At 45.1% G+C, this 27459-nt stretch overlaps 1 protein-coding gene across 1 annotated transcript in view; it reads left to right on the forward strand.

The window, feature by feature from the left end:
* The window catches only part of LOC139277062 (regulator of G-protein signaling 20-like), a 189674-nt gene extending 162457 nt beyond the window's left edge, over positions 1 to 27217 (forward strand). The window contains exons 4-5 of the mRNA XM_070895075.1: positions 6739 to 6973; positions 25887 to 27217. Of these exons, the coding sequence (XP_070751176.1) occupies positions 6739 to 6973; positions 25887 to 26075 (424 nt within the window). The 3' untranslated portion in view covers positions 26076 to 27217. The remainder of the gene's footprint in view (positions 1 to 6738; positions 6974 to 25886) is intronic.
* The last annotated feature ends 242 nt before the right edge of the window (positions 27218 to 27459 follow it).

The following is a 27459-nucleotide window of genomic DNA, read 5'->3' on the forward strand; positions in this document are numbered from 1 at the left end:
GCTACTGTGAATAGCTACCCTTTACCCCTACTCTCTGCTTTCTGTCTTGAAGCCAGCTAGCTATCCATTCTGCTACTTGTCCCTTGACTCCACATTCTATGACCTTACTCACTAGTCTATTATGGGATACCTTATCAAAGGCCTTTTGAAAATCTAGGTAAATTACTTCTACTACATTACCCTTGTCGACTCTCTCTCTTACCTCTTCAAAAAATTAATTGAGTTTGGTCAATTTAGACCGTCCCCTTCGAAATCCATGCTGACTATTCATTATTATATTTCTTCTTTCTAGATGTTCTTCTATTTTATCCTTTAGTAGTGATTCCAATATGTTTCCTACTACCAATGTTAAGCCGACTGGTCTATAGTTCCCTGGACGTGTTCTGCCTTCCTTCTTAAATATAGGTATTATGTTAGCTATCCACCAGTCCTCTAGCACCACACCCGTTTCTAACAAATTACTAAATATGTGTAGTTGCCTCTGCCCTAGATTCTTTTAACATGCGTGGATATAATCAGTCCAGACCAGGTGTTTGTTCTCTCTTTGAGTTTGATTTGTTTATTTAATATATTTTTATATTTAATATCTTTTTATTTTAAATACAGTTATTTCATTACTAATCTCATCATCCAATGTCATGTCTACTGTTCTATCTCCCTGGTAAATACTGAAGCAAAGTAATTATTTAATATTTCTGCCATCTCTCAATTGCTGTTAGTGGTATTATCCTGCTTATCCATTAGTGGCCCTATTTCCATCCTGACTACTTTTTTTAATTTATGTGTCTGTAAAATATTTTACTATTTTGCTTTATGTTCCTTGATAATTTAATTGCATAGTTCCACTTTGCCTTCCTAATTGGATTTTTGACTTCTCTCTTCGGGGGAGAAATTCGACAGCGCCCCTTATTGGGCCGCTAACTTTTAAAAGTTGAAAAAATTAGCACCAGGTGTTAATTTTTTTTATTTAAAAAAATTTGCCATTTGCACTCCAGGAACGAAGTGGAATGCTAAGTCAATTACTCCACTTCCTTCCTAGAGCGCAACAGACAGCAGGCGGGGTGGTAGGTGTGCAGCACTACCGCGTTGGAAGGCTCTTTCCCTCCCTTAAAGGGAAGGGCCATTACTGCAGGCTCTAAGGGAAAAACTGACTTGCTCCCCGGCAGTAGCTGAGATCTGGCCTGATCAGCCCGATATACTGCAGCAGAGTGCTGGGCTGATCGATCGCAGGCAAAAAGCATCGAATAACATTGAGAGAGAGCACCTCACCTTTAAGCATCGCCCCTGAAGCGCCCGTCCTCCCGCTGAACGCCTCCAACAGTTGCAAGAGATGGAACCGAAGTTCGGGGTGCTACCGGGGCAATGCACACAGCAATATTCCGATAATGGATAGTCTAGGGGCTGTAGGGGAGGAGGGACTTAACACAATCACAATCACTAAGGAGCTGGTACTCAGTAAGATAATGGGACTAAAGGCAGATAAATCCCCTGGACCTGATGGCTTGCATCCTAGGGTCTTAAGAGAAGTAGTAGCAGGGATTGTGGATGCATTGGTTGTAATTTACCAAAATTCCCTGGATTCTGGGGAGGTCCCAGCAGATTGGAAAACAGAAAATGTAACGCCCCTATTTAAAAAAGGAGGCAGACAAAAAGCAGGAAACTATAAACCAGTTAGCCTAACATCTGTGGTTGGGAAAATGTTGGAGTCCATTATTAAAGAAACAGTAACAGGACATTTGGAAAAGCAAAATTCGGTCAGGCAGAGTCAGCATGGATTTATGAAGGGGAAGTCATGTTTAACAAATTTGCTGGAATTCTTTGAGGATGTAATGAACAGTGTGGATAAAGGGGAACCAGTGGATGTGGTGTATTTGGACTTGCAGAAGGCATTTGACAAGGTGCCACATAAAAGGTTACTGCAGAAGATAAAAGTTCACAGGGTTGAGGGTAATATATTAGCATGGATACAGGATTGGCTAACTAACAGAAAACAGAGAGTCGGGAATAAATGGTTCATTCTCTGGTTGGCAATCAGTAACTAGTGGGGTGCCGCAGGGATCAGTGCTGGGACCTCAACTATTTACAATCTATATTAACGACTTGGAAGAAGGGATTGAGTGTAAAGTAGCCAAGTTTGCTGCTGATACAAAGATGGGAGGAAAAGCAATGTGTGAGGAGGACACAAAAAGTCTGCAAAAGGACATAGACAGGCTAAGTGAGTGGGCAAAAATTTGGAAAGTGTGAGGTCGTGCACTTTGGCAGAAAAAAATCAAAGAGCAAGTTATTATTTAAATGGAGAAAGATTGCAAAGTGCCGCAGTACAGCGGGACCTGACTATACTTGTGCATGAAGCACAAAAGGATAGTATGCAGGTACAGCAAGTGATCAGGAAGGCCAATGCTATCTTGGCCTTTATTGCAAGGGGATGGAGTATAAAAGCAGGGAAGTCCTGCTACAGCTATATAAGGTATTGGTGAGGCCACACCTGGAGTCCTGCATGCAATTTTGGTCTCCATATTTACAAAAGGATATACTTGGTTTGGAGGCAGTTCAGAGAAGGTTCACTAGGTTGATTCCGAGAATGAGGGGGTTGACTTGGATTCGGCCTCTACTCATTGGAATTCAGAAGAATGAGAGGGATCTTATCGAAACGTATAAGATTATGAGGGGGCTTGACAAGGTGGATGCAGAGAGGATGTTTCCACTGATAGGGGAGACTAAAGGGCACGATCTTAGAATAAGGGGCCGCCCATTTAAAACAGAGATGAGGAGAAATGTCTTCTCCCAGAGGGTTGTAAATCTGTGGAATTCACTGCCTCAGAGAGCTGTGGATGCTGGGACATTGAATAAATTTGACAGAAATAGACAGTTTCCTAAACAAAAAGGGAATAAACGGGTTATGGGGAGCGGGTGGGGAAGTGGAGCTGAGTCCATGATCAGATTAGACATGATCTTATTTCTTATGTACTTATGTTCAATGACGTCACAATCTCTGGGCGAAGCAGATCGGGGCACAACTCCACACCACCGCCGCAAACCTCCCCAGAGGCGATAATGGGAGGCGCTAAGGAGGTCAATTTCTAAGCCCTAATCTCTTGGTATTTTCCCTGATCATGCTTTTCCCTGCTGTCCAAGTACTTAATGTAAGCTTCTTTCTTTACCCTCCTTATGGCTTTATTCATCTATGGTTTCTCATTAGTGTTTAGTTTTTTTTTGCTGAATATATTTTTCATGGACTCTGTTGAACACCATTTTAAATGTTTCCGATTGCTGTTCTACATCATTTTTTGCCAATATTTTTGTCCATTTTATTTTCCCAAGTTCTGTTCTCAGCCCCTCAAAATCAGTTTTTCTACAATCTGTTACCCTGGTCTTCATCATATTTACGTTCTTCTCAATTATTATCTTAAAGCGTATTATATTATAGTCACTATTGCCTAGATGTTCCCCTATCTTTTCTTCTCTTATCTGCTCTGGTTCATTCCCCATTAGTAGATCCAATAGAGAATCCTCCCTTGTTGGGTGTTTACATATTGGGTTAGAAAGGAGTCCTATACACATTGTAGGAACTCCCTTATCCCCTTTACCTACCTCTTCTGTTCAATTAATATCGGGGTAGTTGAAATGCCCAATGATTATTATCCTATATTTTTTGACAGTTCCTGAATTTGTTGGCATATATTTTCCTCCACCTCCCTTCCACTATTAAGTGGTCTGTAGACTACTCTATTGATTGATCCTTTATTATCTTTTATCTTTATCCACATGGATTCTATTTTTGTCTTGCTGATAGTTGCGTCACTTTTTTCTACTGCCATTATGTTATCCCTGAGAAGCACAGCTACTCCACCTCCCCTTTTTCCCTCTCTATCTTTTCTAAATATGTTATACCCTGCAATGTTTAATTTCCAGTCCTAATTTTTCTGTAGCCATGCCTCAATAATCCCTCGGTCTGGTTCCTCCCATTGCAGGATTGCCTCCAGCTCTCCTGTTTTATTACAGACACTGTGTGCATCACTGTAGAGACAATGTACTAATTTTTAATAGCAGTTCCTTTCACTTTTATTTTAACCATATTTTTACACTCCTGTTTTATAACTCTATTTAGTCCTTGGCGATTAATGTCCTCTTCTCTCCTATTTTGGTTAAGTTGGTTTAATTTAAAAAGAAAATCAAATTGGTTCCATCCACCCCACTTCCACGCCCTTCCAAAAGCGTGCTCATCTTATGTGAACCTCTCGTGTACTGGACTTCTGTGCAGTTTAACCTGTGCCACAAATTATATTTGTTTATTCAATGAATTATTAATTTTATTGCCGTAATCAACTTAATTGCACCCCCCCCCCATCTTACCAGCTGATCTGTCAATTCAGAACACCCCTATGCACCCATTCAGAACTCAAGGTGCTAGACCACAAATGCAAGAGAGCTGACCAAAATACTAACAGTAACCACAGCCCACTAAAAGTGAGCATGGAAGGCAGCATGTACTCCCCTCCAAAGTTGGTGAGATCAGTGCGACAGAGCTGCCAGTTTTAAAATCAAGAACATGCTGTCATGCTGATGTGTAGAATACATGTTGAATTAGTGGTAACTCCTCATCAGCACAAGAGCCCAACAAACAAGCTCCATATCGATTTTAATGTCAGCAGCTCCATTGAGATCAGCACTGCAGAGGCTGCTGAGAGGATTGCTGGAGAAGAGTGCATACGATCTTTTGAGCTCACTTCTTTAGCTGGGAGGCGGCGGTTAGCATAAAAGAAAGACTGTTAAGCAGCTATATTGGAACCGCAGCAGGTCCAATGGCTGGAGTCATGAGCTTAATGTTTGTAGGAGCTGCAAGTCTCAGATCAGTTCGGCATCGTCTGATTTTTCTGTCAGGAACTGAATAATGAGTGACAGAAAATGTATGCAATCCCAATTTCTACTAGTCTTTCATTAGTTGTGAAAATCCTTTGCTATAAGCAGGAATTCATATAATGGGGGTGCACATGACTGAAGTTCTGCTGTACCTTGTGACAACAAAACATTTGAAGATTGGTATTACAGAATGCTGGAAAATATCCAAAGTGTGACAAAACAAGTTACTGCCAGCAAGAACAAATTCCAGACTCAACTCTCAAGTAAAATGAATTTGCCTAAAACAAGGATGTTCTGTGCATTGTATAAAATAGCAGAAGGGCACAAATTGAGCTCTGAGTGCTTTCATACTACAATTAAAGTGGTTTCACATTGCACCACTCTTCAGTTAATAAATTGTGTAAATGCCAACCTGAATCAGAGCTCGATTTGACACTAGAACAAAAGAAAATGAAACTCCTTGGAGGAGGTTGTCACGTTCTGCTTACCTTCGGTACCGTTTTAACACCCAATTTACACTAACATGCAATCAGCTTTGCATTGTATTTACCAGCTCCCAAACAACTGGTGACCATCAGCTCATTAATAATACATCCCTGGCCATTCATTATTCCATATAAAAAAGTGATATAGCCAAACATCAATTTAACAGTCATCCCTTTGATTATCACACATTGCATAAATGCACAAATCATATTACGATTGATATATTCTTAGGTTATTTCCCTTTGTTGTTCTCCACAGATATATAACTATATAATCACTGAAACATTGTTAACTGACCTTTACATTCTTTGCCGATGAGTCATTGTGACTAATTGGTTTGCGTTAGAACTGCCCTAACATAATTCTATGGAAATAACAAACTACTTGAAACAGTCAAGAAATAATCATTTTTTTATTTCTAAAATATAATTCTTGCCTCATTTTTTGGAAAGCACAAAAGCACAATGAAAAATATGGAGGTAAGCATTTCTCTGGTAACCATGTGTAGTGACATCATAAGTACATTTCTGAAGATTCCCCTCCAGGAGTGCAAGAAAAATTGTAAGCATGTTCTCTTAGAACGTATTAGCAATGGACAGTTCATAAATACTATTATGATGTTGTTACACATAGCAACCAGGTGAATTCTTATTCTAAAGAGCATAATTCTTATGTAATGGAGTGAAAATTCCTGGATCACACTTATGCAAAAATTGTGCTGAAATTTATACCAGTTTCTGCACCGATAATGTCAACAGAAGCCTACGCCAGAATGTAAAAGCCGGGACTGATAGCATTTGGGTTAGCTATAGTGCAGGCCACAGTAAGAAACACTAAAAAGATGCTAAGAAATTCACCATCAAACTCCAGAAATCTCAGTTACACCAATATCAGGTGATTTGGGGCAATGCTACGCCTAGATTTTTGGACGTAAGTTTACAGCAGCGCATTAATCACTTAAATCCAGGAAACTTACTGGTTGTTTGCACTGGGTGGAGCTATTTAAGTAGTCTGTGGAGCATTTTGATGGATGGATCTAGAGAATGGTGCAAACAATCAAGGAAATTCATGCATAGCAATATTATGGTGTACAACCAGCAAAGATTAGTTGCAAATAAATATCCTTGGAGGGAAAAAAACAGTACAATGCCATACTTATGCTAAATCTTTCCAGGAAATTCCAGGCCAATATGTATTTTATATGATAGCATAATGCATTGTCATAAATGGCAAAAATATACTAGTTCTTATTGAAATCAAAGATGTGGATCTCTGCTGTTGTGGGTTAATTAGATCATGATGTTAATGAAATCTGACACTAGTCCAATAAGACAGATTTTTAATTTGTCATGTTAGCACTCACATTGTTTTCACTAATTATGCTATACACAGTGAAAAGCCAACAGCAGAAGAAGTGCACTCATGGGCTCAATCCTTTGACAAGCTAATGAAAACTCCTGCAGGCAGAAATATCTTCAGAGAATTCTTACGAACTGAATACAGTGAAGAAAATATGCTCTTTTGGCTAGCATGTGAGGATCTCAAAAATGAAGCAAGCAAAAGCATTATTGAGGACAAAGCACAGATGATATATGAAGACTTTATTTCAATACTTTCTCCTAAAGAGGTAAATGTTATATATCTTTAAGTTCTCTTTTGATACGTTATTAGTATAGTGGTGTCAAATGAACCAGTGCTGTATCATGAATCGAAACTCTCCAGGGCACTGGAACACTAAATTAATAACAGTGGACTGACTGAGGACGAACAATAAATTATGAGTGCTGCTAATTGTTTTTAGTCAAATTAACCTAGAAATTACTGTTGCTGTTATTAGTAGGTGAGTGGTTAGTACATTCATATGCTATTTTAGGAAAGACATGAAACCATTTAAAATTAATAAATAATTGCCTGTGCTAAAATAACAGACAAAGGAATGTCACATGAATGCACAAATGGTGATACAGCAAAGATCATTTCTAGCCTTATCTTTCTCACGCTCTCATTTTTATTTTCTTTCCTCTTCTTTGCCTTTTTTTGCGAACTTTTCTTTCCAGTTTACTTTTCTATTTTTGGGCTTCTTCCACTCCTAATCCTAGCAGACTTGGGTCTTAATTTTACCTCAAGATGGCTGCAGGTGGCAAATGCATAACAATGTTCGATGCTAATGCTTCTGTTTCTGTCTGTATGGCTATTTTCACAATGGGTGCTGGGTATTCCAACTCGACAATAATGGGTTTGCACTGCTGGTTTGACAATTGCTCTTGGTTAGATTACTATTGTAAACCCAGCAAGGGTAATGGACATTTTTTTTGAGTTTCAGTTTTTTTTAATTGGAAAAACTGCAGTAGTAGGACAGGTATTTATTCTAATGGACTTTTTGATAATAAAGCTTAAATTTTGATTCAGCACATAGGGCCCAAGTTTCGGGCCGCGCCTAAAACGGCGCAGCCCGGACCTGGACGCCCATTTTTCGCGCCACAAAGTGCGCCTAAAAAAAACTTACCTATTCTCTGGCTCCCTGCAGGCCCTCTGGAGCTGGGCGCGGCGCAGCACGAGCTGTTGGGGGCGGAGCCAGGTCCCTGCGCCGAAAACAGTGCCGGGACCTCTGCACATGCGCGCTACAGAGGGCGCGCATGTGCAGTAGCTCCAGGCGCCCAAAACTGTGGGAGGGGCCCGAAGCACGCAGCCCCTAGCCCTGGCTGAATGGCCTCACTGGGGCTGCGTGCTTAAGGCTCCTCCCACCCGACCCGACCCCCCACTCTCCCCCCCACGACTCGACCTCTGCTTCCCCCTGCCACCCCCCCCCCCCCAACACGACCCGACCTCCGCTCCCACCCCCGACCCGACCCAACCACCGCACGCCCCCCCCCCCCCCCCCCCCCCCCCCCCCCGGACCTCCGCGACTTTTTCCCCCATGGACCTCCGCGACTCTCTCTCCCCCACGGACCTCCGCGACTCTTCCCCCACCCCCCGGACCCCCCCCGAGACCCGACGCCACCTACCTGTAAATCCAGCCCGAAGTCTTGGGCCCGGCCGTTCAGCCTCCTTCGCTCCCTTCCCTCCCTCCTCTCTCTCTCCCTCCCTCCCTCCTCTCTCCCTTCTCCCCCTCTCTCCTTCCCTCCCTTCCGCCTCTCTCCTTCCCTCCCTCCCTCCTCACTCCCTCCCTCCTCACTCCTACCGTCGCTCCCTCCTCCCCTTTCTCCCGCCCTCCTCACTCCTACCCTCCCTCCCTTCTCCCCCTCTCACCTCCCTTCTCCCCCTCTCTCCTCCCCCCTCTCCTCCCCCTCTCCTCCCCCTCTCCTCCCCCTCTCCCCCCTCTCTCCTCGCCCCTCCTCTCCTCCTCCCACCCCCTTATCCCCCCCCCCCTCCCACTCCCCTTCTCCCCATCCTCTCGCTGTCAGAAACACAGACACTGACAGACAGAGAGTGAGAGACACACACACACAGACAGACAGAGAGATAGAGACACTGACAGAGACACACTGGGGAGGCTGTCCCAGCACGCTGTTGGAGGACTCCTGGTGCTGCAGTCGGTAAGTAGCAGATGTTTTATTTATTGATTTTTTAAAAAATTATTTTTTATTAATTTTTTTTGATTGATTTATTGGTTGATTTATTGATGTATTTATCATTTATTATTGATGATGGCTCTTTATTTGTAAAACTGAAGTGTTTAATGTTTGTAGACTTCCCTTTAAACCCCCCCCCCATTCCCTACGCCTAATTTGTAAACTACGCCTGATTTTCTAAAGTGTAGACAAGGTTTTTTCGAGCGTACAAAAATCTTCACTTACTCCATTCTAAGTTAGTTTGGAGTAAGTTTTTACTGCCTAAACTTTGAAAACAGGCGTAAGTGGCCGGACACGCCCCCTTTTGGAAAAAAAAATTTTGTTCCAAAGTGAAACTGTTCTAACTGACTAGAACTGGAGCAAACTAAATGCCGAGAATTAAAATTTCTAAGATACTCCATTCTAAACCAGTTGCTCCAAAAAAACAGGAGCAACTCACGCCTCCTTCTTACCTGTTGTTTGATATAATTAGTCGGTGGTTATGGCAGGATAGTTGACAATGTTATCATTCAGCCCCTTTGGGCATATTGTATCTCTACTTTCCTTGTGATTGTTTTGGTAAAATGTGAAGACAAGATGTAATTAACTTATGGTTTTCAGTACGAGAGGTGGGTGCAAACACTCGTGTTGTATAAAATGTACTTAGGGCCAAAATTCTAGGTGGTCTGCCTGCCTCCTACCTTTACTTTGGCAGGAGACTGGCAGAAGCCCCACAAAAATTAGACCCAGTTGGGTCAGGTCTCTTGCTGTTTTCAGAATTTACCACTTCCCTTGTAAGGGGCGTAACCCCCTCCTGTCCCATTACATGGCAAATGTTACCAGGAGTGGAGCCAGGGGTAGGGATCCCTACACTGGGAATTACATATGAACACAAGGAAATGAGGGGCAGAAAGACTGGCTGCTCCAAAAAAGCCTGCCCTACACCCATGAAGTCCCTTCATAACCCCCCATATGTATGTAATCTCCTGGGAGAGACAAAACCCCCCTCTAAAAAACCCAGGGCCAATAAGGGGGAAATTTGGGGGGGAAATTCTTATTCGACCTCCTCAGGTGATCAAAACCATTCCAGGAGACCATGAGTCCCTTCCCCCACGGCCACCCCCCCACTCTTCCTGCTCCTATTTTCTCTTTCTGATCTCACTACCTTATTTCCCCTCCCCCTCTTCCTTTTCCCACTCCCACTTCCCTCTCCATGCCTTGGTCCAATTATCATCCTGGTCACTAACCCTACTTGAGCTGAGCACCGCACTTGGTCTTGAATTCCCATGTACAAATGCATTTGGAAATTGAATAGTGAATCAATAGACATTACAATAGACATTGACTAGTGAATCATAGCTTAACAATTACATAATTATCACCCTAAATACACTCAGAGTCACCAAGAACATTAGAGTTTTGGAATGTATCCATTCCCCAGTCATCCAGCCTTGTTTAGGTCATAAATGAGGTAAATACATTGTATGATATCCCCCGCCCCTTCCATTGCATTATAATATGCCCACCCACAACTGAGTAGGCCTATAAGCCCTGCGCCAGAAGTACTGGAATTCCAAAGGGGTCGGAAAGAGGCGGAACTCTGCCAGATCCGGGTTCCAACCTATAATCTGCCCCCCCTCGCAACAGACTCTGGAGCAAAAATGCCTACTTATTCTCCGGATGTTTGTGGCCTATGTATTTTTCTTGAGCTGATGTACGTGGGATGCCAAACAACTATTTTATCAACAGAGTCGTGTTCGCGGCGTAACAGCAACCTTATGGGGAAACTTGATGGAATGGGCAACTTACCATTAGTGAGTAACATTGGGAAGTGTTTTTCGTCCCTGACTGTTCAATCTAATGCTCGAATCTGTAATCCTCTAGATTAAAGTGGATAACACAAGGCTACCGAAACCAAATGAATCAAACAAAGCCAGCGTGCCAAACAACATTCAATATTAAGCTACTTAAAGATGAAACACTCAAAACCAGCAGATCTAGTCGATTCGGCGTGTTTCCTTAACCAGTCATCACAGTGCACCCAGCTCACTGCTCCAATATGCATCCTCCTAACGTCAGTGTTCCCCCCCTCCCCTCCTCCCATCCCTATTTTTAGAACCATTGAAAGCTGAAAGGCATTGATGTCTGGATTCAGTTAGTCGGAAGTCTTCCCTTTCTCTGGCACCTCCCAAACAACACACAGTAACCGGCAATGGTAAAAAGAAACTGAATAGGAAAGCAGGCCGGGGCCATTAGAGGGAGCAATGTGCGGCGGCATGCCACTTCAGAGAGCAGCGCGTGCTGCTGCAGGAGGACGACGGCTGATTGCAGTACGGGTAGGTACAGCAGGAGCGGCGAGGTCAAGGCGAAGGAGCGGCAAGAGTTCGTAGAAGGATGTAATCGGGGCCCAGAGGAGGCGAGGGACAGCACGGGCCAGCCCATACTGTGATATGTATGCACACTCGGTCCGCGCAGCAGAGCTGGTCTCCAGTTGTCTTGATTATTCCTTGCCACTGGACCAAGACCTAGCTCTGTCAAGCCCGTGTGGTGGCTGGTGTGCAACAGCCACCACACGTTAAAAAAAATTCATGCACGGGCATCTTCCACCCTTCAGGATGTGGTGGTCAATAAACCCCCAGGGAATCTGGGTTGCCAGTTTGCCTACAACATTTCAACTAAGTCAGCTGTTGCGAGTTATAAGGAGCAAAATTAATTATCCCCAAAAATAGGCATGGGGTCGCGATGCATGATTAAACTGCACCCGTTGCTTCCAATACAGGCAGCACGCCAACTTTAAGAACATAAGAAATAAGAGCAGGAGTAGGCCATACGGCCTCTCCCACCTGCTCCACCATTTAATACGATCATGGTTGATCCGATCATGGACTCAGGTCCACTTCCCTGCCCGCTCTCCATAACCCCTTATTCCCTTATCGTTTAAGAAACTGTCTATTTCTGTCTTAAATTTATTCAATGTCCCAACTTCCACAGCTCTCTGAGGCAGCGAATTCCACAGATCCACAACCCTCTGAGAGAAGAAATTTCTCCTCATCTCAGTTTTAAATGGGTGGCCCCTTATTCTAAGATTATGCCCTCTAGTTCTAGTCTCCCCTATCAGTGGAAACATCCTCTCTGCATCCACCTTGTCAAGCCCCCTCATAATCTTATACGTTTTGATAAGATCACCACTCATTCTTCTGAATTCCAATGAGTAGAGGCCTAACCTACTCAACCTTTCCTCATTAAATCAACTCCCTCATCCCCGGAATCAACCTAGTGAACCATCTCTGAACTGCCTCCAAAGCAAGTATATCCTTTCGTAAATGTGGAAACCAAAATTGCACGCAGGACTCCAGGTGTGGCCTCACCAATACCTTATATAGCTGTAGCAAGACTTCCCTGCTTTTATACTCCATCCCCTTGCAATAAAGGCCAAGATAGCATTGGCCTTCCTGATCACTTGCTGAACCTGCATACTAACCTTTTGTGCTGCCTGCTAATTGAATGATTGCTGCATGCAGCCAGCACTAACTGCACTGTTGAGGTGCTGCATGCCTCAGCAGGGGGTCCAAGATTGTGCAAACCTAGCACCACTTAAAGCCAGCCTACATCTCTTAAAGGGGAGGCACATTATGACTGCAGGAGGTGCTGGATTTGTTTGTGGAAGAGTCTGAGCATGAAGAAGAGTGAATTATGGCACAACAGAGGGGAGAGAGCATGCCCCAAGGTACTCTCATGCTGCACTGGAAGTTTTGGAGGAGAGAGGTTTTCTTATCCCCAGGAGGCCCGCCAGACAAACTCTGCGAAGACAGCCATGGCAGTCAATGCGAGGAGTGCTCGAGGACCTGGATGCAGTGCAGGAAGAAGTTAAATGCGCTTACAAAAGTGGTCAAGGTCAATGAATTCATCTTCAAATACCACATCCTACCAACTGCACCACTAGTCTCACACACTGCTCAATGCACCATACCCCCATCATTCACCTGCCAACAATATCTGTCAGTCTCGACTCATATCTCTTATTCATAGCTTCACCTCACCCTCACTTACCACTACTGCAAGCCTCATACCCACAACTCACAGCTGGCACACACTGCCAGCTATTTAACCATGACAGGCACATCACCCAAACAGATTGCACCACACTCACTGACACTCTCTTGCAGGACAGGTTGGCGCATAACCGGAGGCAGCAGGAGCTAACAGGCACAGCTGCATGTCCTTATCCTGATGGAGGAGCTGGTGGTCATCATCATTGGAATGGCCATCACTGTGGCCATGGCCAACAGTGAGGCTGAAATCATCGAAGATGATGGTAACCTCATACCTAATTCTCCTTCTCACATCCCACTTATCCCTCATCCCACAATCTCTTCTGATTTACAAGCTGCAGATGGTGTAAGCATGCACCTCTTACTTTCCCCCCTCCCCTCAGCACAACCCTACCCTTGTGCCTTTATCCTTTCAGATACCCAAAAATGGCAACCTGCCTGGGCAGTGGTGAATGAACAACAGGTGGAAGAGCAGGAAGACAATGATGAAGAAGAAACATCGTCACTCAATTTCACACTCACAGCCACTAGCAGATACTGATACTGTGCATAATTTAGTGGATTGCTGAGAGGCGGGATCTGCTCGTGGTGAGACACCGGACAACAGGGGCCTTTATCCAGGGCAGGGGGAAAGGGTAGCGCAGGTGCCAGCTCCCCAGAGAGTGAGCTCACACACGTGTTCTGCTCCAGAGGACTTATGAACACTTTGATGGGATGGACTACAGAAGAAGGCTGGTAGGTATGCACAGTGAAATGCTTGGTGCATTGGCAGCCCTGCCAGAATTCTTGCATGCAATGTTAAGGAGCATGGAGGAGTACAGCACCAACTTGGCACTGTGCTTTGCGCAGAGCTTAAAGCCCAACCTTTCCAGTGTGATGGCCAACTCCATTAACACACCCAATCATGATGCAGTGTCTGATGGCCGATGTCTCAGCTTCCATTGCAGCATAAGCAGAAGCCACGCAATGTGTGGGTGCTGCACGGAAATTCAGACTTTTGACATACAAGATCAGACTGCTCTCATGGAGACTCAGCTTGCTGACATGCAAACTCAGATGGCTGCCATCATGGCTGAGGATACCAGTATTCAAAGGGGCTTGCAAAATGTCACAGCAATCTGTCCTCCAGCAGATTACTAGGGTTGCTGATCCGTCGCACCGGGGGAGTGGCAGTGGCTCTGGAGCACAAACCTGCTGTCCTCTCTCAAGATAGCATTCATCCTCCCACCCCTGCCACTCCACCAGTGCCCTTGCTGTTGCCTGTCAGCCAGCCTGTAGCTGTCCACGCCGAGATGGTGCAGTCTGAAGCCAGGCCGTCTAGGCCCAGAACTGCTCAAGGTGACCTCCCACACCATCTGCAGTCTTCCCAAGTCGGCAGCATTCCACCAGCCACTGGGGTAGCACTGCATAAGAGCACTAGGACAGGCAAAGGTACATGGAAGAAAGACACTAAGGGAATGTATAACTGTTAATAGTTGACATGTGTATGCAATATGGCCTGGTTTGGTTTATAAATTTGGTTTGGAATGTTTATTTTGTGTTGGCTTTTACTTTTGCATTGTGACCAAGCGTATACTGTGATGGTCAGTAACAGAGGGAAGGTAAGGTGTGGGACTGTTACACCTGGTAAATGAGGAATTGTGGTTTTATTTACTGGTATCCCAGTCAGATGAGTCGCTCACGGACAGCCCGACCAGAAAGGTGCTGTCTTGGTTGCCTGCTCCCTTTCTCTTCCTCCTCAACTCGTTGTAAAGTTGGTGGCAGGGGCTGTGCCCTCATGATGGCGAGGTTGTGCAGCATGCAGCAGATTCATCACGAGTCATGACACATGCTCTGCCATGTATTATAGGGCTCCTCCAGAGTGGTCCAGGCAGTGGAAGCGTTGTTTCAGCATGCCAGAGATCTCTCTATCACATTTCGTGTGGAGGCATGGCTATTGTTGTATGCATGCTGGCCACGTGGGTGTGGTTGCGCACCGGAGCCATGAGCCATGTCATTAAAGAATGGTCTTCGTCACCCATTAGCCACTCTCTGATTCGTTGTGGTGGCTCAAATGCTGATGGCACAGCGGATTGCCACAGAATGAAGGCATCATGACTATTGCAGGATACCGAGCATTGACCTGCATATGGTCGCACGCCAGCTGGACGTTGATGGAACAGAATGAAATGTATTCAGCTGTTTCGGAATAGAGAGCCTCAGTTACCTCCCTTCTGCACCAGTGGATGGCAAACTGGGAGGAGACCAACACATAAAAGTTCATGGCCACGGTCAGTTAGCCTGACATCAGTCATCTGGAAAATGCTAAAATACAGTCTTAAGGAATTGGTAACGGGGCACTTAGAAAATCATAATACGATTAAGCAGGATCAGCATGGTTTTATAAAAGGGAAATCGTGTTTAACAAATATTACAGTTTTTTGAGGTTTTAATTAGCAGGGTAGATAAAGGGGAACCAGTGGATGTAGTATAGTGGGATTTCCAAAAGGCATAAAAGGTTGCTACACAAGACAAGTGCTCATGGGGTTGGGGGTATTTTTGGATAGAGGAATGGTTAATGGACAGAAAACAGAGTAGGGATAAACGGGTCATTTTCAGGTTGACAGGCTGTAACTAGTCGGGTGCCGCAAGGATTAGTGTTTCGGCCTCAGCTATTTACATTCTATATTAATGACTTAGATGAGGGACCGAGTACAATGTATCCAAGTTTTCTGACGATACCAAGGCTAGGTCAGAAAGCAAGCTGTGAGGAGGACATAAAGAGCCTGCAAAGGGATAAAGACATGTTAAGTGAGTGGGCTACAAGATGGCAGATGGAGTAGAATGTGAGGAAATGTGAGGTTATTCATTTTGGTTGGAAGAACAGGAAAACAGAATATTTTTTAAATAGTGAGAAACTATTAAAGGTTGGTGTTCAGAGTTAGGTGTCCTAGTACAGGAAACACAAAGTTAGCATGCAGGTACAGTAAGCAATTAGGAAGGGGGTTGGAGTATAAGAGTAAGGAAGTCTTATTACATTGTACAGGGCTTTGGTGAGACCACACCTGGAGTACTGTGCAGTTTTGGTCTCCTTATCTGAGATAGGACATACATGCCTTAGAGGCGGTGCAACAAAGATTCACTAGATTGATCCCTGGGATGCGAGGGTTATCCTATGAGGAGAGATTGAGTAGGTCGGACCTATACTCTGGAGTTTAGAAGAATGAGAGGTATCTCATTGAAACATACAATATTCTGGGGGGAGATTGACAGGGTAGATGGTGTGAGGTTGTTTCTCCTGGCTGGAGAGTGGAGAACTTAGGGCGCATAGTCTCAGGATAATGGGTCGGCCATTTAAGACTAAGATGAGGAGGAATTTCTTCACTCAAGAGGGTTGTGAATCTTTATCCTAAAATTCTCTACTCCAAAGGACTGTGGAAGTCGAGTTGTTGAGTATACTCAAGGCTGAGATAGATTTTTGGATTCTGGGGGAATCAAGGGTTATGGAGATCGGGCGGGAAAGTGGAATTGAGGTCGAAGATCAGCCATAATCTTATTGAATGGCAATGCAGGCTCCTCCTCTTCCTCCTTCTGCCAACAGCTTGTCCTGCTTTGTGTCGCCTCTGCTCATTCTCCTTGCCTTGCTGTAGTCCAAGGGGAATGCCTAATACTGTACCCATGTCTGGGAGCAAGTCGTTTGTGCAGAATAATTGATGTCAGGACAAAGTCCGTCAGCACATGCCACACCACTCCCTATAGACTTTAGCAACTTTAAAGAACTCTAGAAACCACCAAACATTTCTATAATTGCAGCAACAGCCAGTGGAAATCAACCAGGAACTAGCCTACTCGGCATACTTCTGGGGGATGCACCCCCCCCCGCGGGTGCTAATACCCTCACCAAGATGGTGTCCAGTGTGGCTCGCACCAGAAGTGTTGGCTTGCGCCGTGGATGCCATTATAGAACCTAAACAGCACTCGTAGCACCCAAACAATGGACACTACAGAGCTGAATTTTGCGGTTATAATTTGTGGAGTCATAAGGGGAAAAATTTGGATCGTTCGTGTCTCCGGGGTGGGGGGCTAACGGGGCACAAATGATTTTGCGCCCAGGCATGGCATCGCCACCGACTCACGCGAAATTCTACGGGAGTTTTGCAGAGGCGCTAACCGGAAGAGCCCTGGGCTTCACCACCATCATCACCGTGGCCAGCGACCCGTTTTCACCCCAGAACGAAATATCGGTAGAGCCCATGAGGCTGCCAAGCTTCACGGGTGCATAGCAAGCTTTAGGCCACTTGCGGGCCGAAAATTAAAAGGGTGATGCGCGCTGACATATTTTTAAATGGCCAACTTACTAGTCACGGCCTTCTCAGCTTCATATTGTGGGGTCCGTTCTGTCATGTATGCAACCTTCATACAACTGTAACCTTCATGTAACTGTAACCTTCATGCAACCACACTGTACACTATATATATCCTGGAAATGCACACCTTGACCACAAGGGGTGAACTTGTGGGAGACACTCCTCACCTGGGCACTCAGGTATTTAAAGGGAGGTCCCACGCAGAGTCATCACTTCTTGGTCCTGGGACTAAAGGAAGGTCACGCAGTGACCGTGTCTGCAATACATGCCTCGTGTGATTCAGTAGCAAGGTGCAGGGACACCACATTTGGCGACGAGAAACGGGAATCACCGAACCACGAGGATGGCCACCAGTAGCACAGAGGAATGTTACTGTGTAGGTGAGGACTGGGACGACTTCGTTGAGAGACTCCAGCAGAGTTTCGTCACGAAGGACTGGCTGGGAGCAGCAGCGGCTGACAAGCGGAGGGCGCATCTACTGACCAGCTGCGGACCTATGACGTATGCGCTGATGAATGACCTGCTCGCACCCGAGAAGCCGGCGGACAAGTCCTTCGAAGAGCTCAGCCAGCTGATCAGTGAGCATCTCAAACTGGTGAGTAGCATACACATGGCCCGGTATCGGTTCCACACACCGGCGTCGGGAGGGACAATACATCTCGGACTTCGTTGCAGACCTGCAGCGCTTGGCCAGCCTCTAAGTTCACAGACGCCTGCAAGGGGGAGAGGTTAAGGGACTTCTTCATTGAGGGCATTAGACATGCCGGGATTTTCAGGAAACTCATAGAGACCAAGGACTTGACTTTAGAAGGGGCGGCGTTGATAGCTCAGACCTTCATGGCAGGGGAAGAGGAGACCAAGCAAATTTACGCGCACAGCTCTGGTTCCAACGTGGCGATGGACCAAGGAGTTAACATTGTGAACGCGGCTCAGGGCCCTGCAGGCAGGCAAGGGCATTTTGAAACCGGCCAGGCAGCAACAGACGGTAGGGTGGGCCCGCAACAGGGACAATGGAAAGGAGATCGGCAATTCACGCCATCTCGAGGAACAATGCGTCCCGTGATGGGACCATTGACACCCACCATCAGAGCGCTTAGAAACAACCAAAGGGACAATCAGAGAGGAATGCCTGGTAACAGTCCTTTTGTTAACAACAACCTCAACTCATGCTGGAGGTGTGGGGGTAGACATACTGCGAAAAGCTGCAGGTTCCAGCAATTTATCTGTAGGAATTGCAACATCAGTGGACACTTGGCCAGAATGTGCAGGAAGACTGTAGCAAGGCTAATCTACGAGATAGAGGAACCAGGTGAGGGGTCTGCAATGCAGGATGATGCTTGGGGCAAAGCCATGGATGCTGAAGTTCAGCGGGTTCATGTGGCTGACGTTCACAGCTCATATACCAAAACGCCACCCATGATGATGAAAGTTTTATTGAATGGCATCCTGGTGCGCATGGAGTTGGACACAGGAGCCAGCCAGTCCCTTATGAGCGCCCAACAATTTGAGAGACTATGGCCACACAGAGCTAGCAGGCCAAAACTGAACACATTGGCACGTAGCTACGGACGTACACCAAAGAGATCATCCCAGTGCTAGGCAGGACAAACTTGGTGGTAACACATAATGGGTCAGAGAACCAGCTGCCACTCTGGATTGTCCCGGGAAACGGCCCTGCACTTTTGGGGAGGATGCTGGCTAGCCGAGATGAACTGGAAATGGGGGGATGTGCACGCCATTTCATCTGTGGAGCTCATGCTCACAGGTCCTACCGAAATTTGGGGCACTGTTTCAACTAGGTGTCGGGACTTTCAAGGGCACCAAAGTAGTAATACGCATCATCCCGGATGCCAGACCAGTGCACCACAAAGCCAGAGCGGTGCCGTATGTGATGCGTGAGAAAATTGAAAGTGAATTGGACAGGCTGCTCAGAGAGGGCATAATCTCGGCAGTTCAATTCAGTGACTGGGCAAACCCCATCGTTCCTGTTCTCAAAATGGATGGCTCGGTCAGGATTTGTGGCGACTACAAGGCCACCATCAACCAAGTGACACTGCAGGACTAATACCCACTTCCGAGAGCGGAGGACCTCTTTGCCGCTGGCAGGTGGCAAACTGTTCACCACGTTGGACCTCACTTCGGCCTACATGACTCAGGAACTGGCTGAAGAATCCAAGCTTCTGACCACCATCACGACGCACATTTATCTACAACAGGTGTCCATTTGGCATTCGTTCGGCAGCCGCTATCTTTCAGACGAACATGGAAAGATTGCTTAAATCCATTCCTGGGATGATCGTATTCCAAGATGACATCCTAATAACGGGTCGAGACACCGAGGAACACCTCCAAAACCTGGGGGAGGTGCTACGCCGACTGGACCGGATAGGCTTGCAGTTGAAATAGCCCGAGTGTGTGTTTTTGGCCCCAGAGGTTGAGTTTTTGAGCAGGAGAGTTGCCGCAGACGGGATTCGGCCCACAGAAGCTAAAACGGAGGCGATCTGCCGGGCGCCCAGGCCCAGCAACACATCGGAGTTGCGATCATTCCTGGGACTTTTGAACTATTTTGGGAACTTTCTGTCGAACTTAAGCACATTGTTGGAGCCGTTACACGTGCTCTTGCGTAAAGGTTGTGAATGGTTTTGGGGGGACGGTCAAGAACGGGCTTTCAATAGAGCGCGGAACCTCCTTTGTTCTAACAAGCTATTGACCTTGTACGACCCCTGTAAAAAAACTGGTTTTAACATGTGATGCATCATCCTATGGGGGTTGGGTGCGTGTTGCAGCAGAGTAATGATGATGGCCGACTCCAACCGGTGGCTTATGCCTCCAGGTCGCTCTCCCAGGCAGAGCGTGGATACGGTATGGTCAAAAAGGAAGCACTCGCTTGTGTTTACGGTGTGAAAAAGATGCACCAGTACCTTTTCGGTAGGCGGTTCGAGCTAGTAACAGACAACAAGCCGTTAACATCCCTGTTGTCCGACAGCAAGGCTGTCAATGCCAATGCGATGGGCTCTCACGCTGGCTGCGTATGACTACACCATACGGCACCGGCCAGGCACCAAGAATTGCGCTGATGCGCTCAGCAGGCTCCCACTGGCCACCACTGAGGGGGCGTTGGAGCAAATCGTTGAGATGGTCATGGCCGTTGAGGCTTTTGACACCACAGGCTCCCGCATCACAGCCCGCCAGATCAAAATCTTGACCAACAGAGACCCCCTCCTGTCCATGATAAAGAAATGTGTTCTGACTGGGGATTGGGCGCCCGCACACGGGGCATGCCCCGGGGAGGTCAGACCGTTTCACAGACGGATGGATGAGCTCTCTATCCAAGCCGACTGCCTGCTATGGGGCAGCCGGGTAGTCATGCCCCAGAAAGGAAGGGAAGCATTCATCAGGGAACTCCACAGCGAGCACCCTGGCATCATGCTAATGAAGGCCATTGCCCGGTCACATGTATAGTGACCGGGAATTGACTCAGACCTGGAACACTGGGTTCGCAGGTGCACGACGTGTGCCCAGCTGGGCAATGCCCCCAGGGAGGCCCCCCTCAGTCCATGGCCCTGGCCCACCAGGCCATGATCACGCGTTCACGTAAATTACGCGGGCCCATTCCTGAGAAAAATGTTCCTAATCGTTGTCGATGCATACTCGAAATGGATCGAGTGCATCATATTAAACTCAAGCACGACATCCATCACAGTGGAAAGTCTGCGCACGGTTTTCGCGACCCATGGCTTGCTGGACATTCTGGTCAGTGACAATGGCCCGTGCTTCACCAGCCATGAATTCCAGGAGTTTATGTCGGGTAATGGCATCAAACACATCCGGACAGTGCCATTCAAGCCGGCTTCCAATGGCCAGAAGGAGCGTGTGGTCCACGTCATAAAACAGGGCATGCTCCGTATCCAAGGACCCTCCCTTCAGCACCGCCTATCGCGTCTCCTGCTGGCCTACAGGTCCCGTCCGCATTCGTTACGGGAATCCCACCAGTGGAACTACTCATGAAACGCACGCTTAAAACGCGGCTGTCCCTCATTCATCCAGCCCTGGCAGACATTGTTGAGGGCAAGTGCCAGTCCTAAGCCGAGTGCCATGATCGAAACGCAAGGGGGAGGTGTATAGAAATTGATGACCCAGTATTTGTTCTTATCCATGCTTTGGGACCCAAATGGCTTGAGGGCACCATAATTGGCAAAGAGGGGAATAGGGTCATAGTGGTCAGACTCAACAATGGGCAGATATGCCGAAAACACTTGGACCAATTAAAGAAAAGGTTCAGCATAGACACTGCGGAACCTGAGGAAGAGCATGACATGTTACCTACACCACTGCCAGTGGACGAGCAACAAGGACATTCACCAACATGCACAGTCCCTGCGGCCAGCCCGGACAGGCCGGAATCACCTCAGGTGACAGAGATGCATGCCAAGGCTCAGCCACCGGAGCCCCAACTGCGGCGTTCCACGAGAGAGCGTCGACCACCTGAAAGACTTAACCTTTGACACAAAAAGACGTGAGGGCGGAGGTGATGTCATGTATGCAACCTTCATACAACTGTAACCTTCATGTAACTGTAACCTTCATGTAACTGTAACCTTCATGTAACCACACTGTATATATGTCCTGGAAATGCACACCTTGACCACAGGGGGTGAACTTGTGGGAGACACTCCTCACCTGGGCACTCAGGGTATTTAAAGGGAGGTCCCACGCAGAGTCATCACTTCTTGGTCCTGGGACTAAAGGAAAGTCACGCAGTGACCGTGTCTGCAATACATGCCTCGTGTGATTCAGCAGCAAGGTGCAGGGACACTACACGTTACGCGATGTTGCAGTCCAGCACTCTGCTTCTGTGCCGGGCTGCTGCCAGGCACGCCACTCCCTGGTAGTCTAGCTGTGGCCCCTTCTCCCCAATGCAGAATCCGCAACGAGCCCTCCCCTTTAACAAAAGGAGGGCCCTGTGTTTACGCCAGCACTACGCGCCCCTCCACATTGCACTGGAAAATTTGCATTGCTTAGCGCCTCAGTCCCGTCCCCAAGAGGAAATGGAGTGTGAGATTTTGTGCTACAAATCCTCTCGGGTCAGTAAGCCCAATTTAGCCGGCGGGGCAGGACTTCTGCACCTGGTGCTGGAAGTCCAGCCTCGCAGCTGTTACCATCCCTAACTTGGGCGGTATCAATTTCACGCTTAGAATTTGTGGCCATAATTTGTGTTAGATGCACATTGTTTGACTATCCAGACGCTATATTTCCTTTCTCTAAATCTCTTATCCAGCACTATGCATGCACGTGTTCCCATAATGCTTGATTTCATGCTCCAAATGCATAGAGGTGATACTACCGGTGATTCACATTAAGGGTGTAGTGCCAGTATTATTGAAATCTCACATTACTTTCAACAAGAACAAAAACTTGCTTTTCTACAGTGCATTTAACGTAATAAAACACCCCAAGGTACATCACAGGAGCGTTATCAAACAAAATTAAGCTCTGAGCCACATAAAATGATATTAAGGCGTATGACCAAAAGCTTGATCGGAGAGGTAGGTTTTAAGGAGAATCTTAAAGAAGGAAAGAGAGGCGGAGAGGTTTAGGGATAGAATTCCAGAGCTTAGGGCCTATGCAGCTTTAGGCACGGCCATCAATGGTGGAGCAATTAAAATCAGGGATGTGCATGCGACCAGAATGGAGGAGCGCAGAGATCTCGGGTTGGTTGTAGGGCTGAAGAATGTTCGAGAAAGGGATGGGTGAGGACATAGAGGGATTTGAAAACATGGATGAGAATTTTAAAATGTAGGCGTTGCTCAACTGGGAAGCAGTTACAGGGGTGATAAGTGAACAGGACTTGGTGTGAATTCGGATATAGTCAGCAGAGTTTTGGATGAGTTCAAAATGGTGGAAGATGAGAGGCTGGCCAGTAGTACATTGGAATAGTCAAGTCTAGAGGTAAAAGAATGGATGAGGGTTTTAGCAAATGAGCTGAGGCAGGGTCGGTCAAGCAATGTTCTGGAGGTGGAAGTAGGCAGGCTTAGTGATGGCTCGTATATGTGGTCAAAAGCTCATCTCTAGGTCAAATACGACACCAATGATTTATCGACCTCAGGATTAAATACATAATATGAAATTATAGCAACCTCCATTTCTGATAGCGTAATGGCAATTAGAATTAAGGAAATGGTACACTCTAAATCAAGTATAAATCAGTTATAATATAGATGCACTCTTTGGAGTTCCTTTGACACCATCATAGTAGCTATCCTAGAGCTGGAGAAAACATGTGAATTCTGAAGCTTTCAAGCAGGTAAAAAGGTATCTATACAAGTAGTGGGACAAGAAGGTTAGGGAAGGGATCATGCAAGTCAATAAAATGTTAAATACATCTGCGAGAAGCTCCTTAAACCAAAGCATTTTCCAATTCTTTCAGTAGGCCTTTTATACGTTTATCATTTAAACCTACAAATACAAGGAGAATCATATAGATACAAAGGGGGCACAAAGTCAGTGGTGCACACACTGTGCTGTTTTATTTCAGTAGTAATGCTGGTGTTAAAATAATGTCAATTGGAAAATCTAGGTTCATAGTAACAAAGCTCTTGCAATGCAGTATTGATTTTCAAGCAGGAAACAGTGCAGGCTTACTTTGCATAAAGTTTTAGAAGTGCACCATTGTTCTCTAGTGGCAGAAAATCATTACTGCAGTTAACTGATCTAATTCAATCATTTACATGATAAAATAGTTTTATTCCATTGTTAACTAGCAATTTACAGTGTATTACAAAAAAGAACTACCACCAGCTGTGAAAGATGGTTAAGGTCGTCACTAGTAATTTGGACTGGGATTTTGCTCACATCAGCGAGTCTGATGCGGGTGAGATCAGTGGCAGGCCGCGGATCCACTGCTGGCTCCATACCGCTGTCTAAAATGAATTTCCATTGATAGGGCTTGCTAAGTACGCCTAGTGCATTGCTCGGCCCAATTAGCGGAAGCAGTATGGTGGAGCATCAGGTGATTGCGGAGAGGTTGTTGTTGGTGCTGCTGGTGTTCCTGGTGCTGCTGATACTGAGGCTGATTGTGGTCAGATTCTGAGGACCAAAGTGAGACAGTATAAAGGGCACCCATGTTGATGGACTAGATGGCAGGTGAAGTAGCGATGACAGAAGCATTCTGTGAATGGGGATAGACTTCTTCCAATGAGAGGAGAGTGGAAAGTAGAAAGCCTGCAGAATCTGTATTGGAAATGGACTGAGGAACTTGTGGCTGAGGAAAATGATGATGTCGGGTGGGAGCTTTTACTGTACATTTGAAGCTGTCAAGTAATCAGCTGGAGCAATGGCCACTGAACTCCCACCTCAGGTTGACGGACATGGTCCCCGAACAGCATGGTTTCCATGGCCATGAAGTTAAAGTTAAAAAATAAGTTTTTAAAAAAAGCCTGTTGAAGGTTTGTTAAGGACATTATAATGGGTTTAATTGGGTCGCCCGCCGCTGCCTGTCTAGTCTGCTCAGCACTGACAGACCCGACATTGGGAAAGGCACGTTGGGCGGGTTCCCGACCCACTGTTTAAAAAAAACACTTTCCCACCCAACCCGCCACCCACCGATCCTGCCTGCTGACACCCCAGAAAATTCTAGCCTGTGCGTCTACAGAAGAAAACAAGAGGCCAAACAAAAATGATGCATACCTTTACAAAATTAGCACATTGGGAAGTTTGCTTGTGTTGAACATTAACTCAAAAATAAACCTTTCACATAACATCAAAGCATATCATTTTGTTTTGTTTGTTTTATTACAATGTTCTATATTTCCATATTTGTGGGCTTGACAAGGTAGGTGCTGGGAGGATGTTTCTCCTGGCTGGAGAGTTTAGAACCAGGTATCAGCTTCAGAATAAGGGGTCGGCCATTTAGGACAGAAATGAGGAGAAATTTCTTCACTCAAAAGAGTTGTGAATCTTTGGAATTCTCTACCCCAGAAGACTGTGGAGACTCAGTAATTGAGTATATTCAAAACAGAGATCAGTAGTATTTTGGATACTAGGAATCAAGGGATATGGGGATAGGGTGGGAAAGTGGAGTTGAGGTAGAAGATCAGCCATGATCTTATTGAATGACGGAGCTGGTTCGACGGGCCAAATGGCCTACTCCTGCTCCTATTTCTTATGTTCTCATGAGTAGATATATTCTGGAATACAGGTAACTGAGGTGAATAAAGCATTATAAAACATTGCAGAATTTATAATAGAGCTATCTACTCCCAGAGTGTAGGCCCTTTGCAGTTGATGGCATCATCGTATAGTGGCTATGGTACTAGACTAGTAACCCATTGTGGCAAGTTGTGAAAGAAGCTGCACTGAAGACTGATCTTATTTATAAATCAATCTCTTTCATCAGACTAACAGAAGATAAAAATGAAAGTGATTCACAGAAGATGAGTTTGGGAGGGGAGGTGAAAATGTATTTAAATCATTGCAGTTAATGTAGGTAATGAAAATACTGTATTGAAAAAAACTTACTGTAAATATGAAATTAAATAGACATTGTGTATATCATGTTAATATATACATAAATTCTTTTATTTTACATCCAGGTTAGCCTTGATTCACGGGTTCGTGAAGTCATCAACAAAAAGATGGCTGAACCATCAACTCAGACATTTGAGGATGCACAGCTTCAGATTTATACCTTAATGCACAGAGACTCCTATCCAAGGTTCCTGAACTCTTCTATATACAAGTCATTGCTTCAGAGGTCATCCAGCACATCTCCAGAATCCTAGATATTTAACTATACATTACAGAAAAAAGTTACATTTTTGTACACAGGCATCAAATTGTCTACTGAAGGTACAGGGTCATCACCAAGAGAAAAAATTAAACTCAGGTTTATTTTACAACTGATTTCCTGTTGCCTAATAAAATGAAAGAAGCACTAAAGGACTGGATATTAACAGCTTCAGATTAACCTGTGCAAGACTCTAGTGATGGCTTAAATAATACTGATTTTAGTCTGTGTTTCTGCAAGCATTATTTGCAAGCATTAGTAAATAAACCCAAAGGGACAGTGCATAAACCTTAAGTGAGTCAGGTACCAACTGCACAAGTACATTGCACCATAACAATAATTTCAGAACAGATTTGTTTGAGCTCATTTACATGAAAAAGCAACTGTTTCTGGTGAAAGGGATATTATTTTATCTTTATATTAGAACATAACCAACCATTCATATTACTTCAAAGAAGGCACAAAAGAGAATGTTTAAAAACGTAAAGAGTGCAGTCCTGCCTTTTAAAAACACCAATGTTGCTGCTATGATTACAGTTCTAGTTGTCAAAAATCATTTTGTCCCAAAATCTTAGACAAGAGCAGTGTAAATGATATTTTACATTATTTTACATCTCATTTTGTGTCTATAAACTTACAAATGTGAATTCTGAATTAAATGGTGGTGACAAAACAATGAACCTCCAATATTTCTAAGCCAATATAATATATTATCTGAATGTTGTATAAAATGCTTTCATGAGATGACAGCCAGGTAAGTGCAAGTTCTTGTTGACAGGAAACTAAGATGTCCTTGTGGGTTACATTGCCAATCTGACTCTAGAGCAAATGTGTAAGACAAGTTAAATTCCACCCCTTCATTTTTCTGAATGATTGACAGTTTAATGCACTGCACATCCTAATTAAACTGGATTATAACTTGTATAAGGAAACTACTGATACAAATATGTCAGCTGTCTGTTACATCTAATGGTGGTTTACATTTGCAAAATTTTCTTCTTGAGCACAGGTAACCAATAAATAAAGGGCTTTAAATATACCAAGGCTTACCTACAAGATGAAAAATAATTCAACAAATATATGGAAATTAAAGAATATGTCCTCATTTTAATTTTTGATTTTACTGAAAATGTTTTACAAGCACAGTTAACAGAATTTGTTAAGATTTAAATAAATAATATTGTTACTCTGATGAATCTTCTCGTCTTTTCCTTAAATTTGCAAATATCTTAATGGGGAACGTGTTTTTAAAAAAATTACCTAGTTTCTGTCTATAAATCACTCTCAAAACAGTACTCAGCCCAATGCTCCAACTCACATGCTACTGTCAAGTAAAAAAAAGTTTAAAACATTAGGGGTGTTTTAAGCTCACCCCACCT

Source organism: Pristiophorus japonicus, chromosome 12, assembly GCF_044704955.1.
Source record: "Pristiophorus japonicus isolate sPriJap1 chromosome 12, sPriJap1.hap1, whole genome shotgun sequence".
NCBI lineage: Eukaryota > Metazoa > Chordata > Chondrichthyes > Pristiophoridae > Pristiophorus > Pristiophorus japonicus.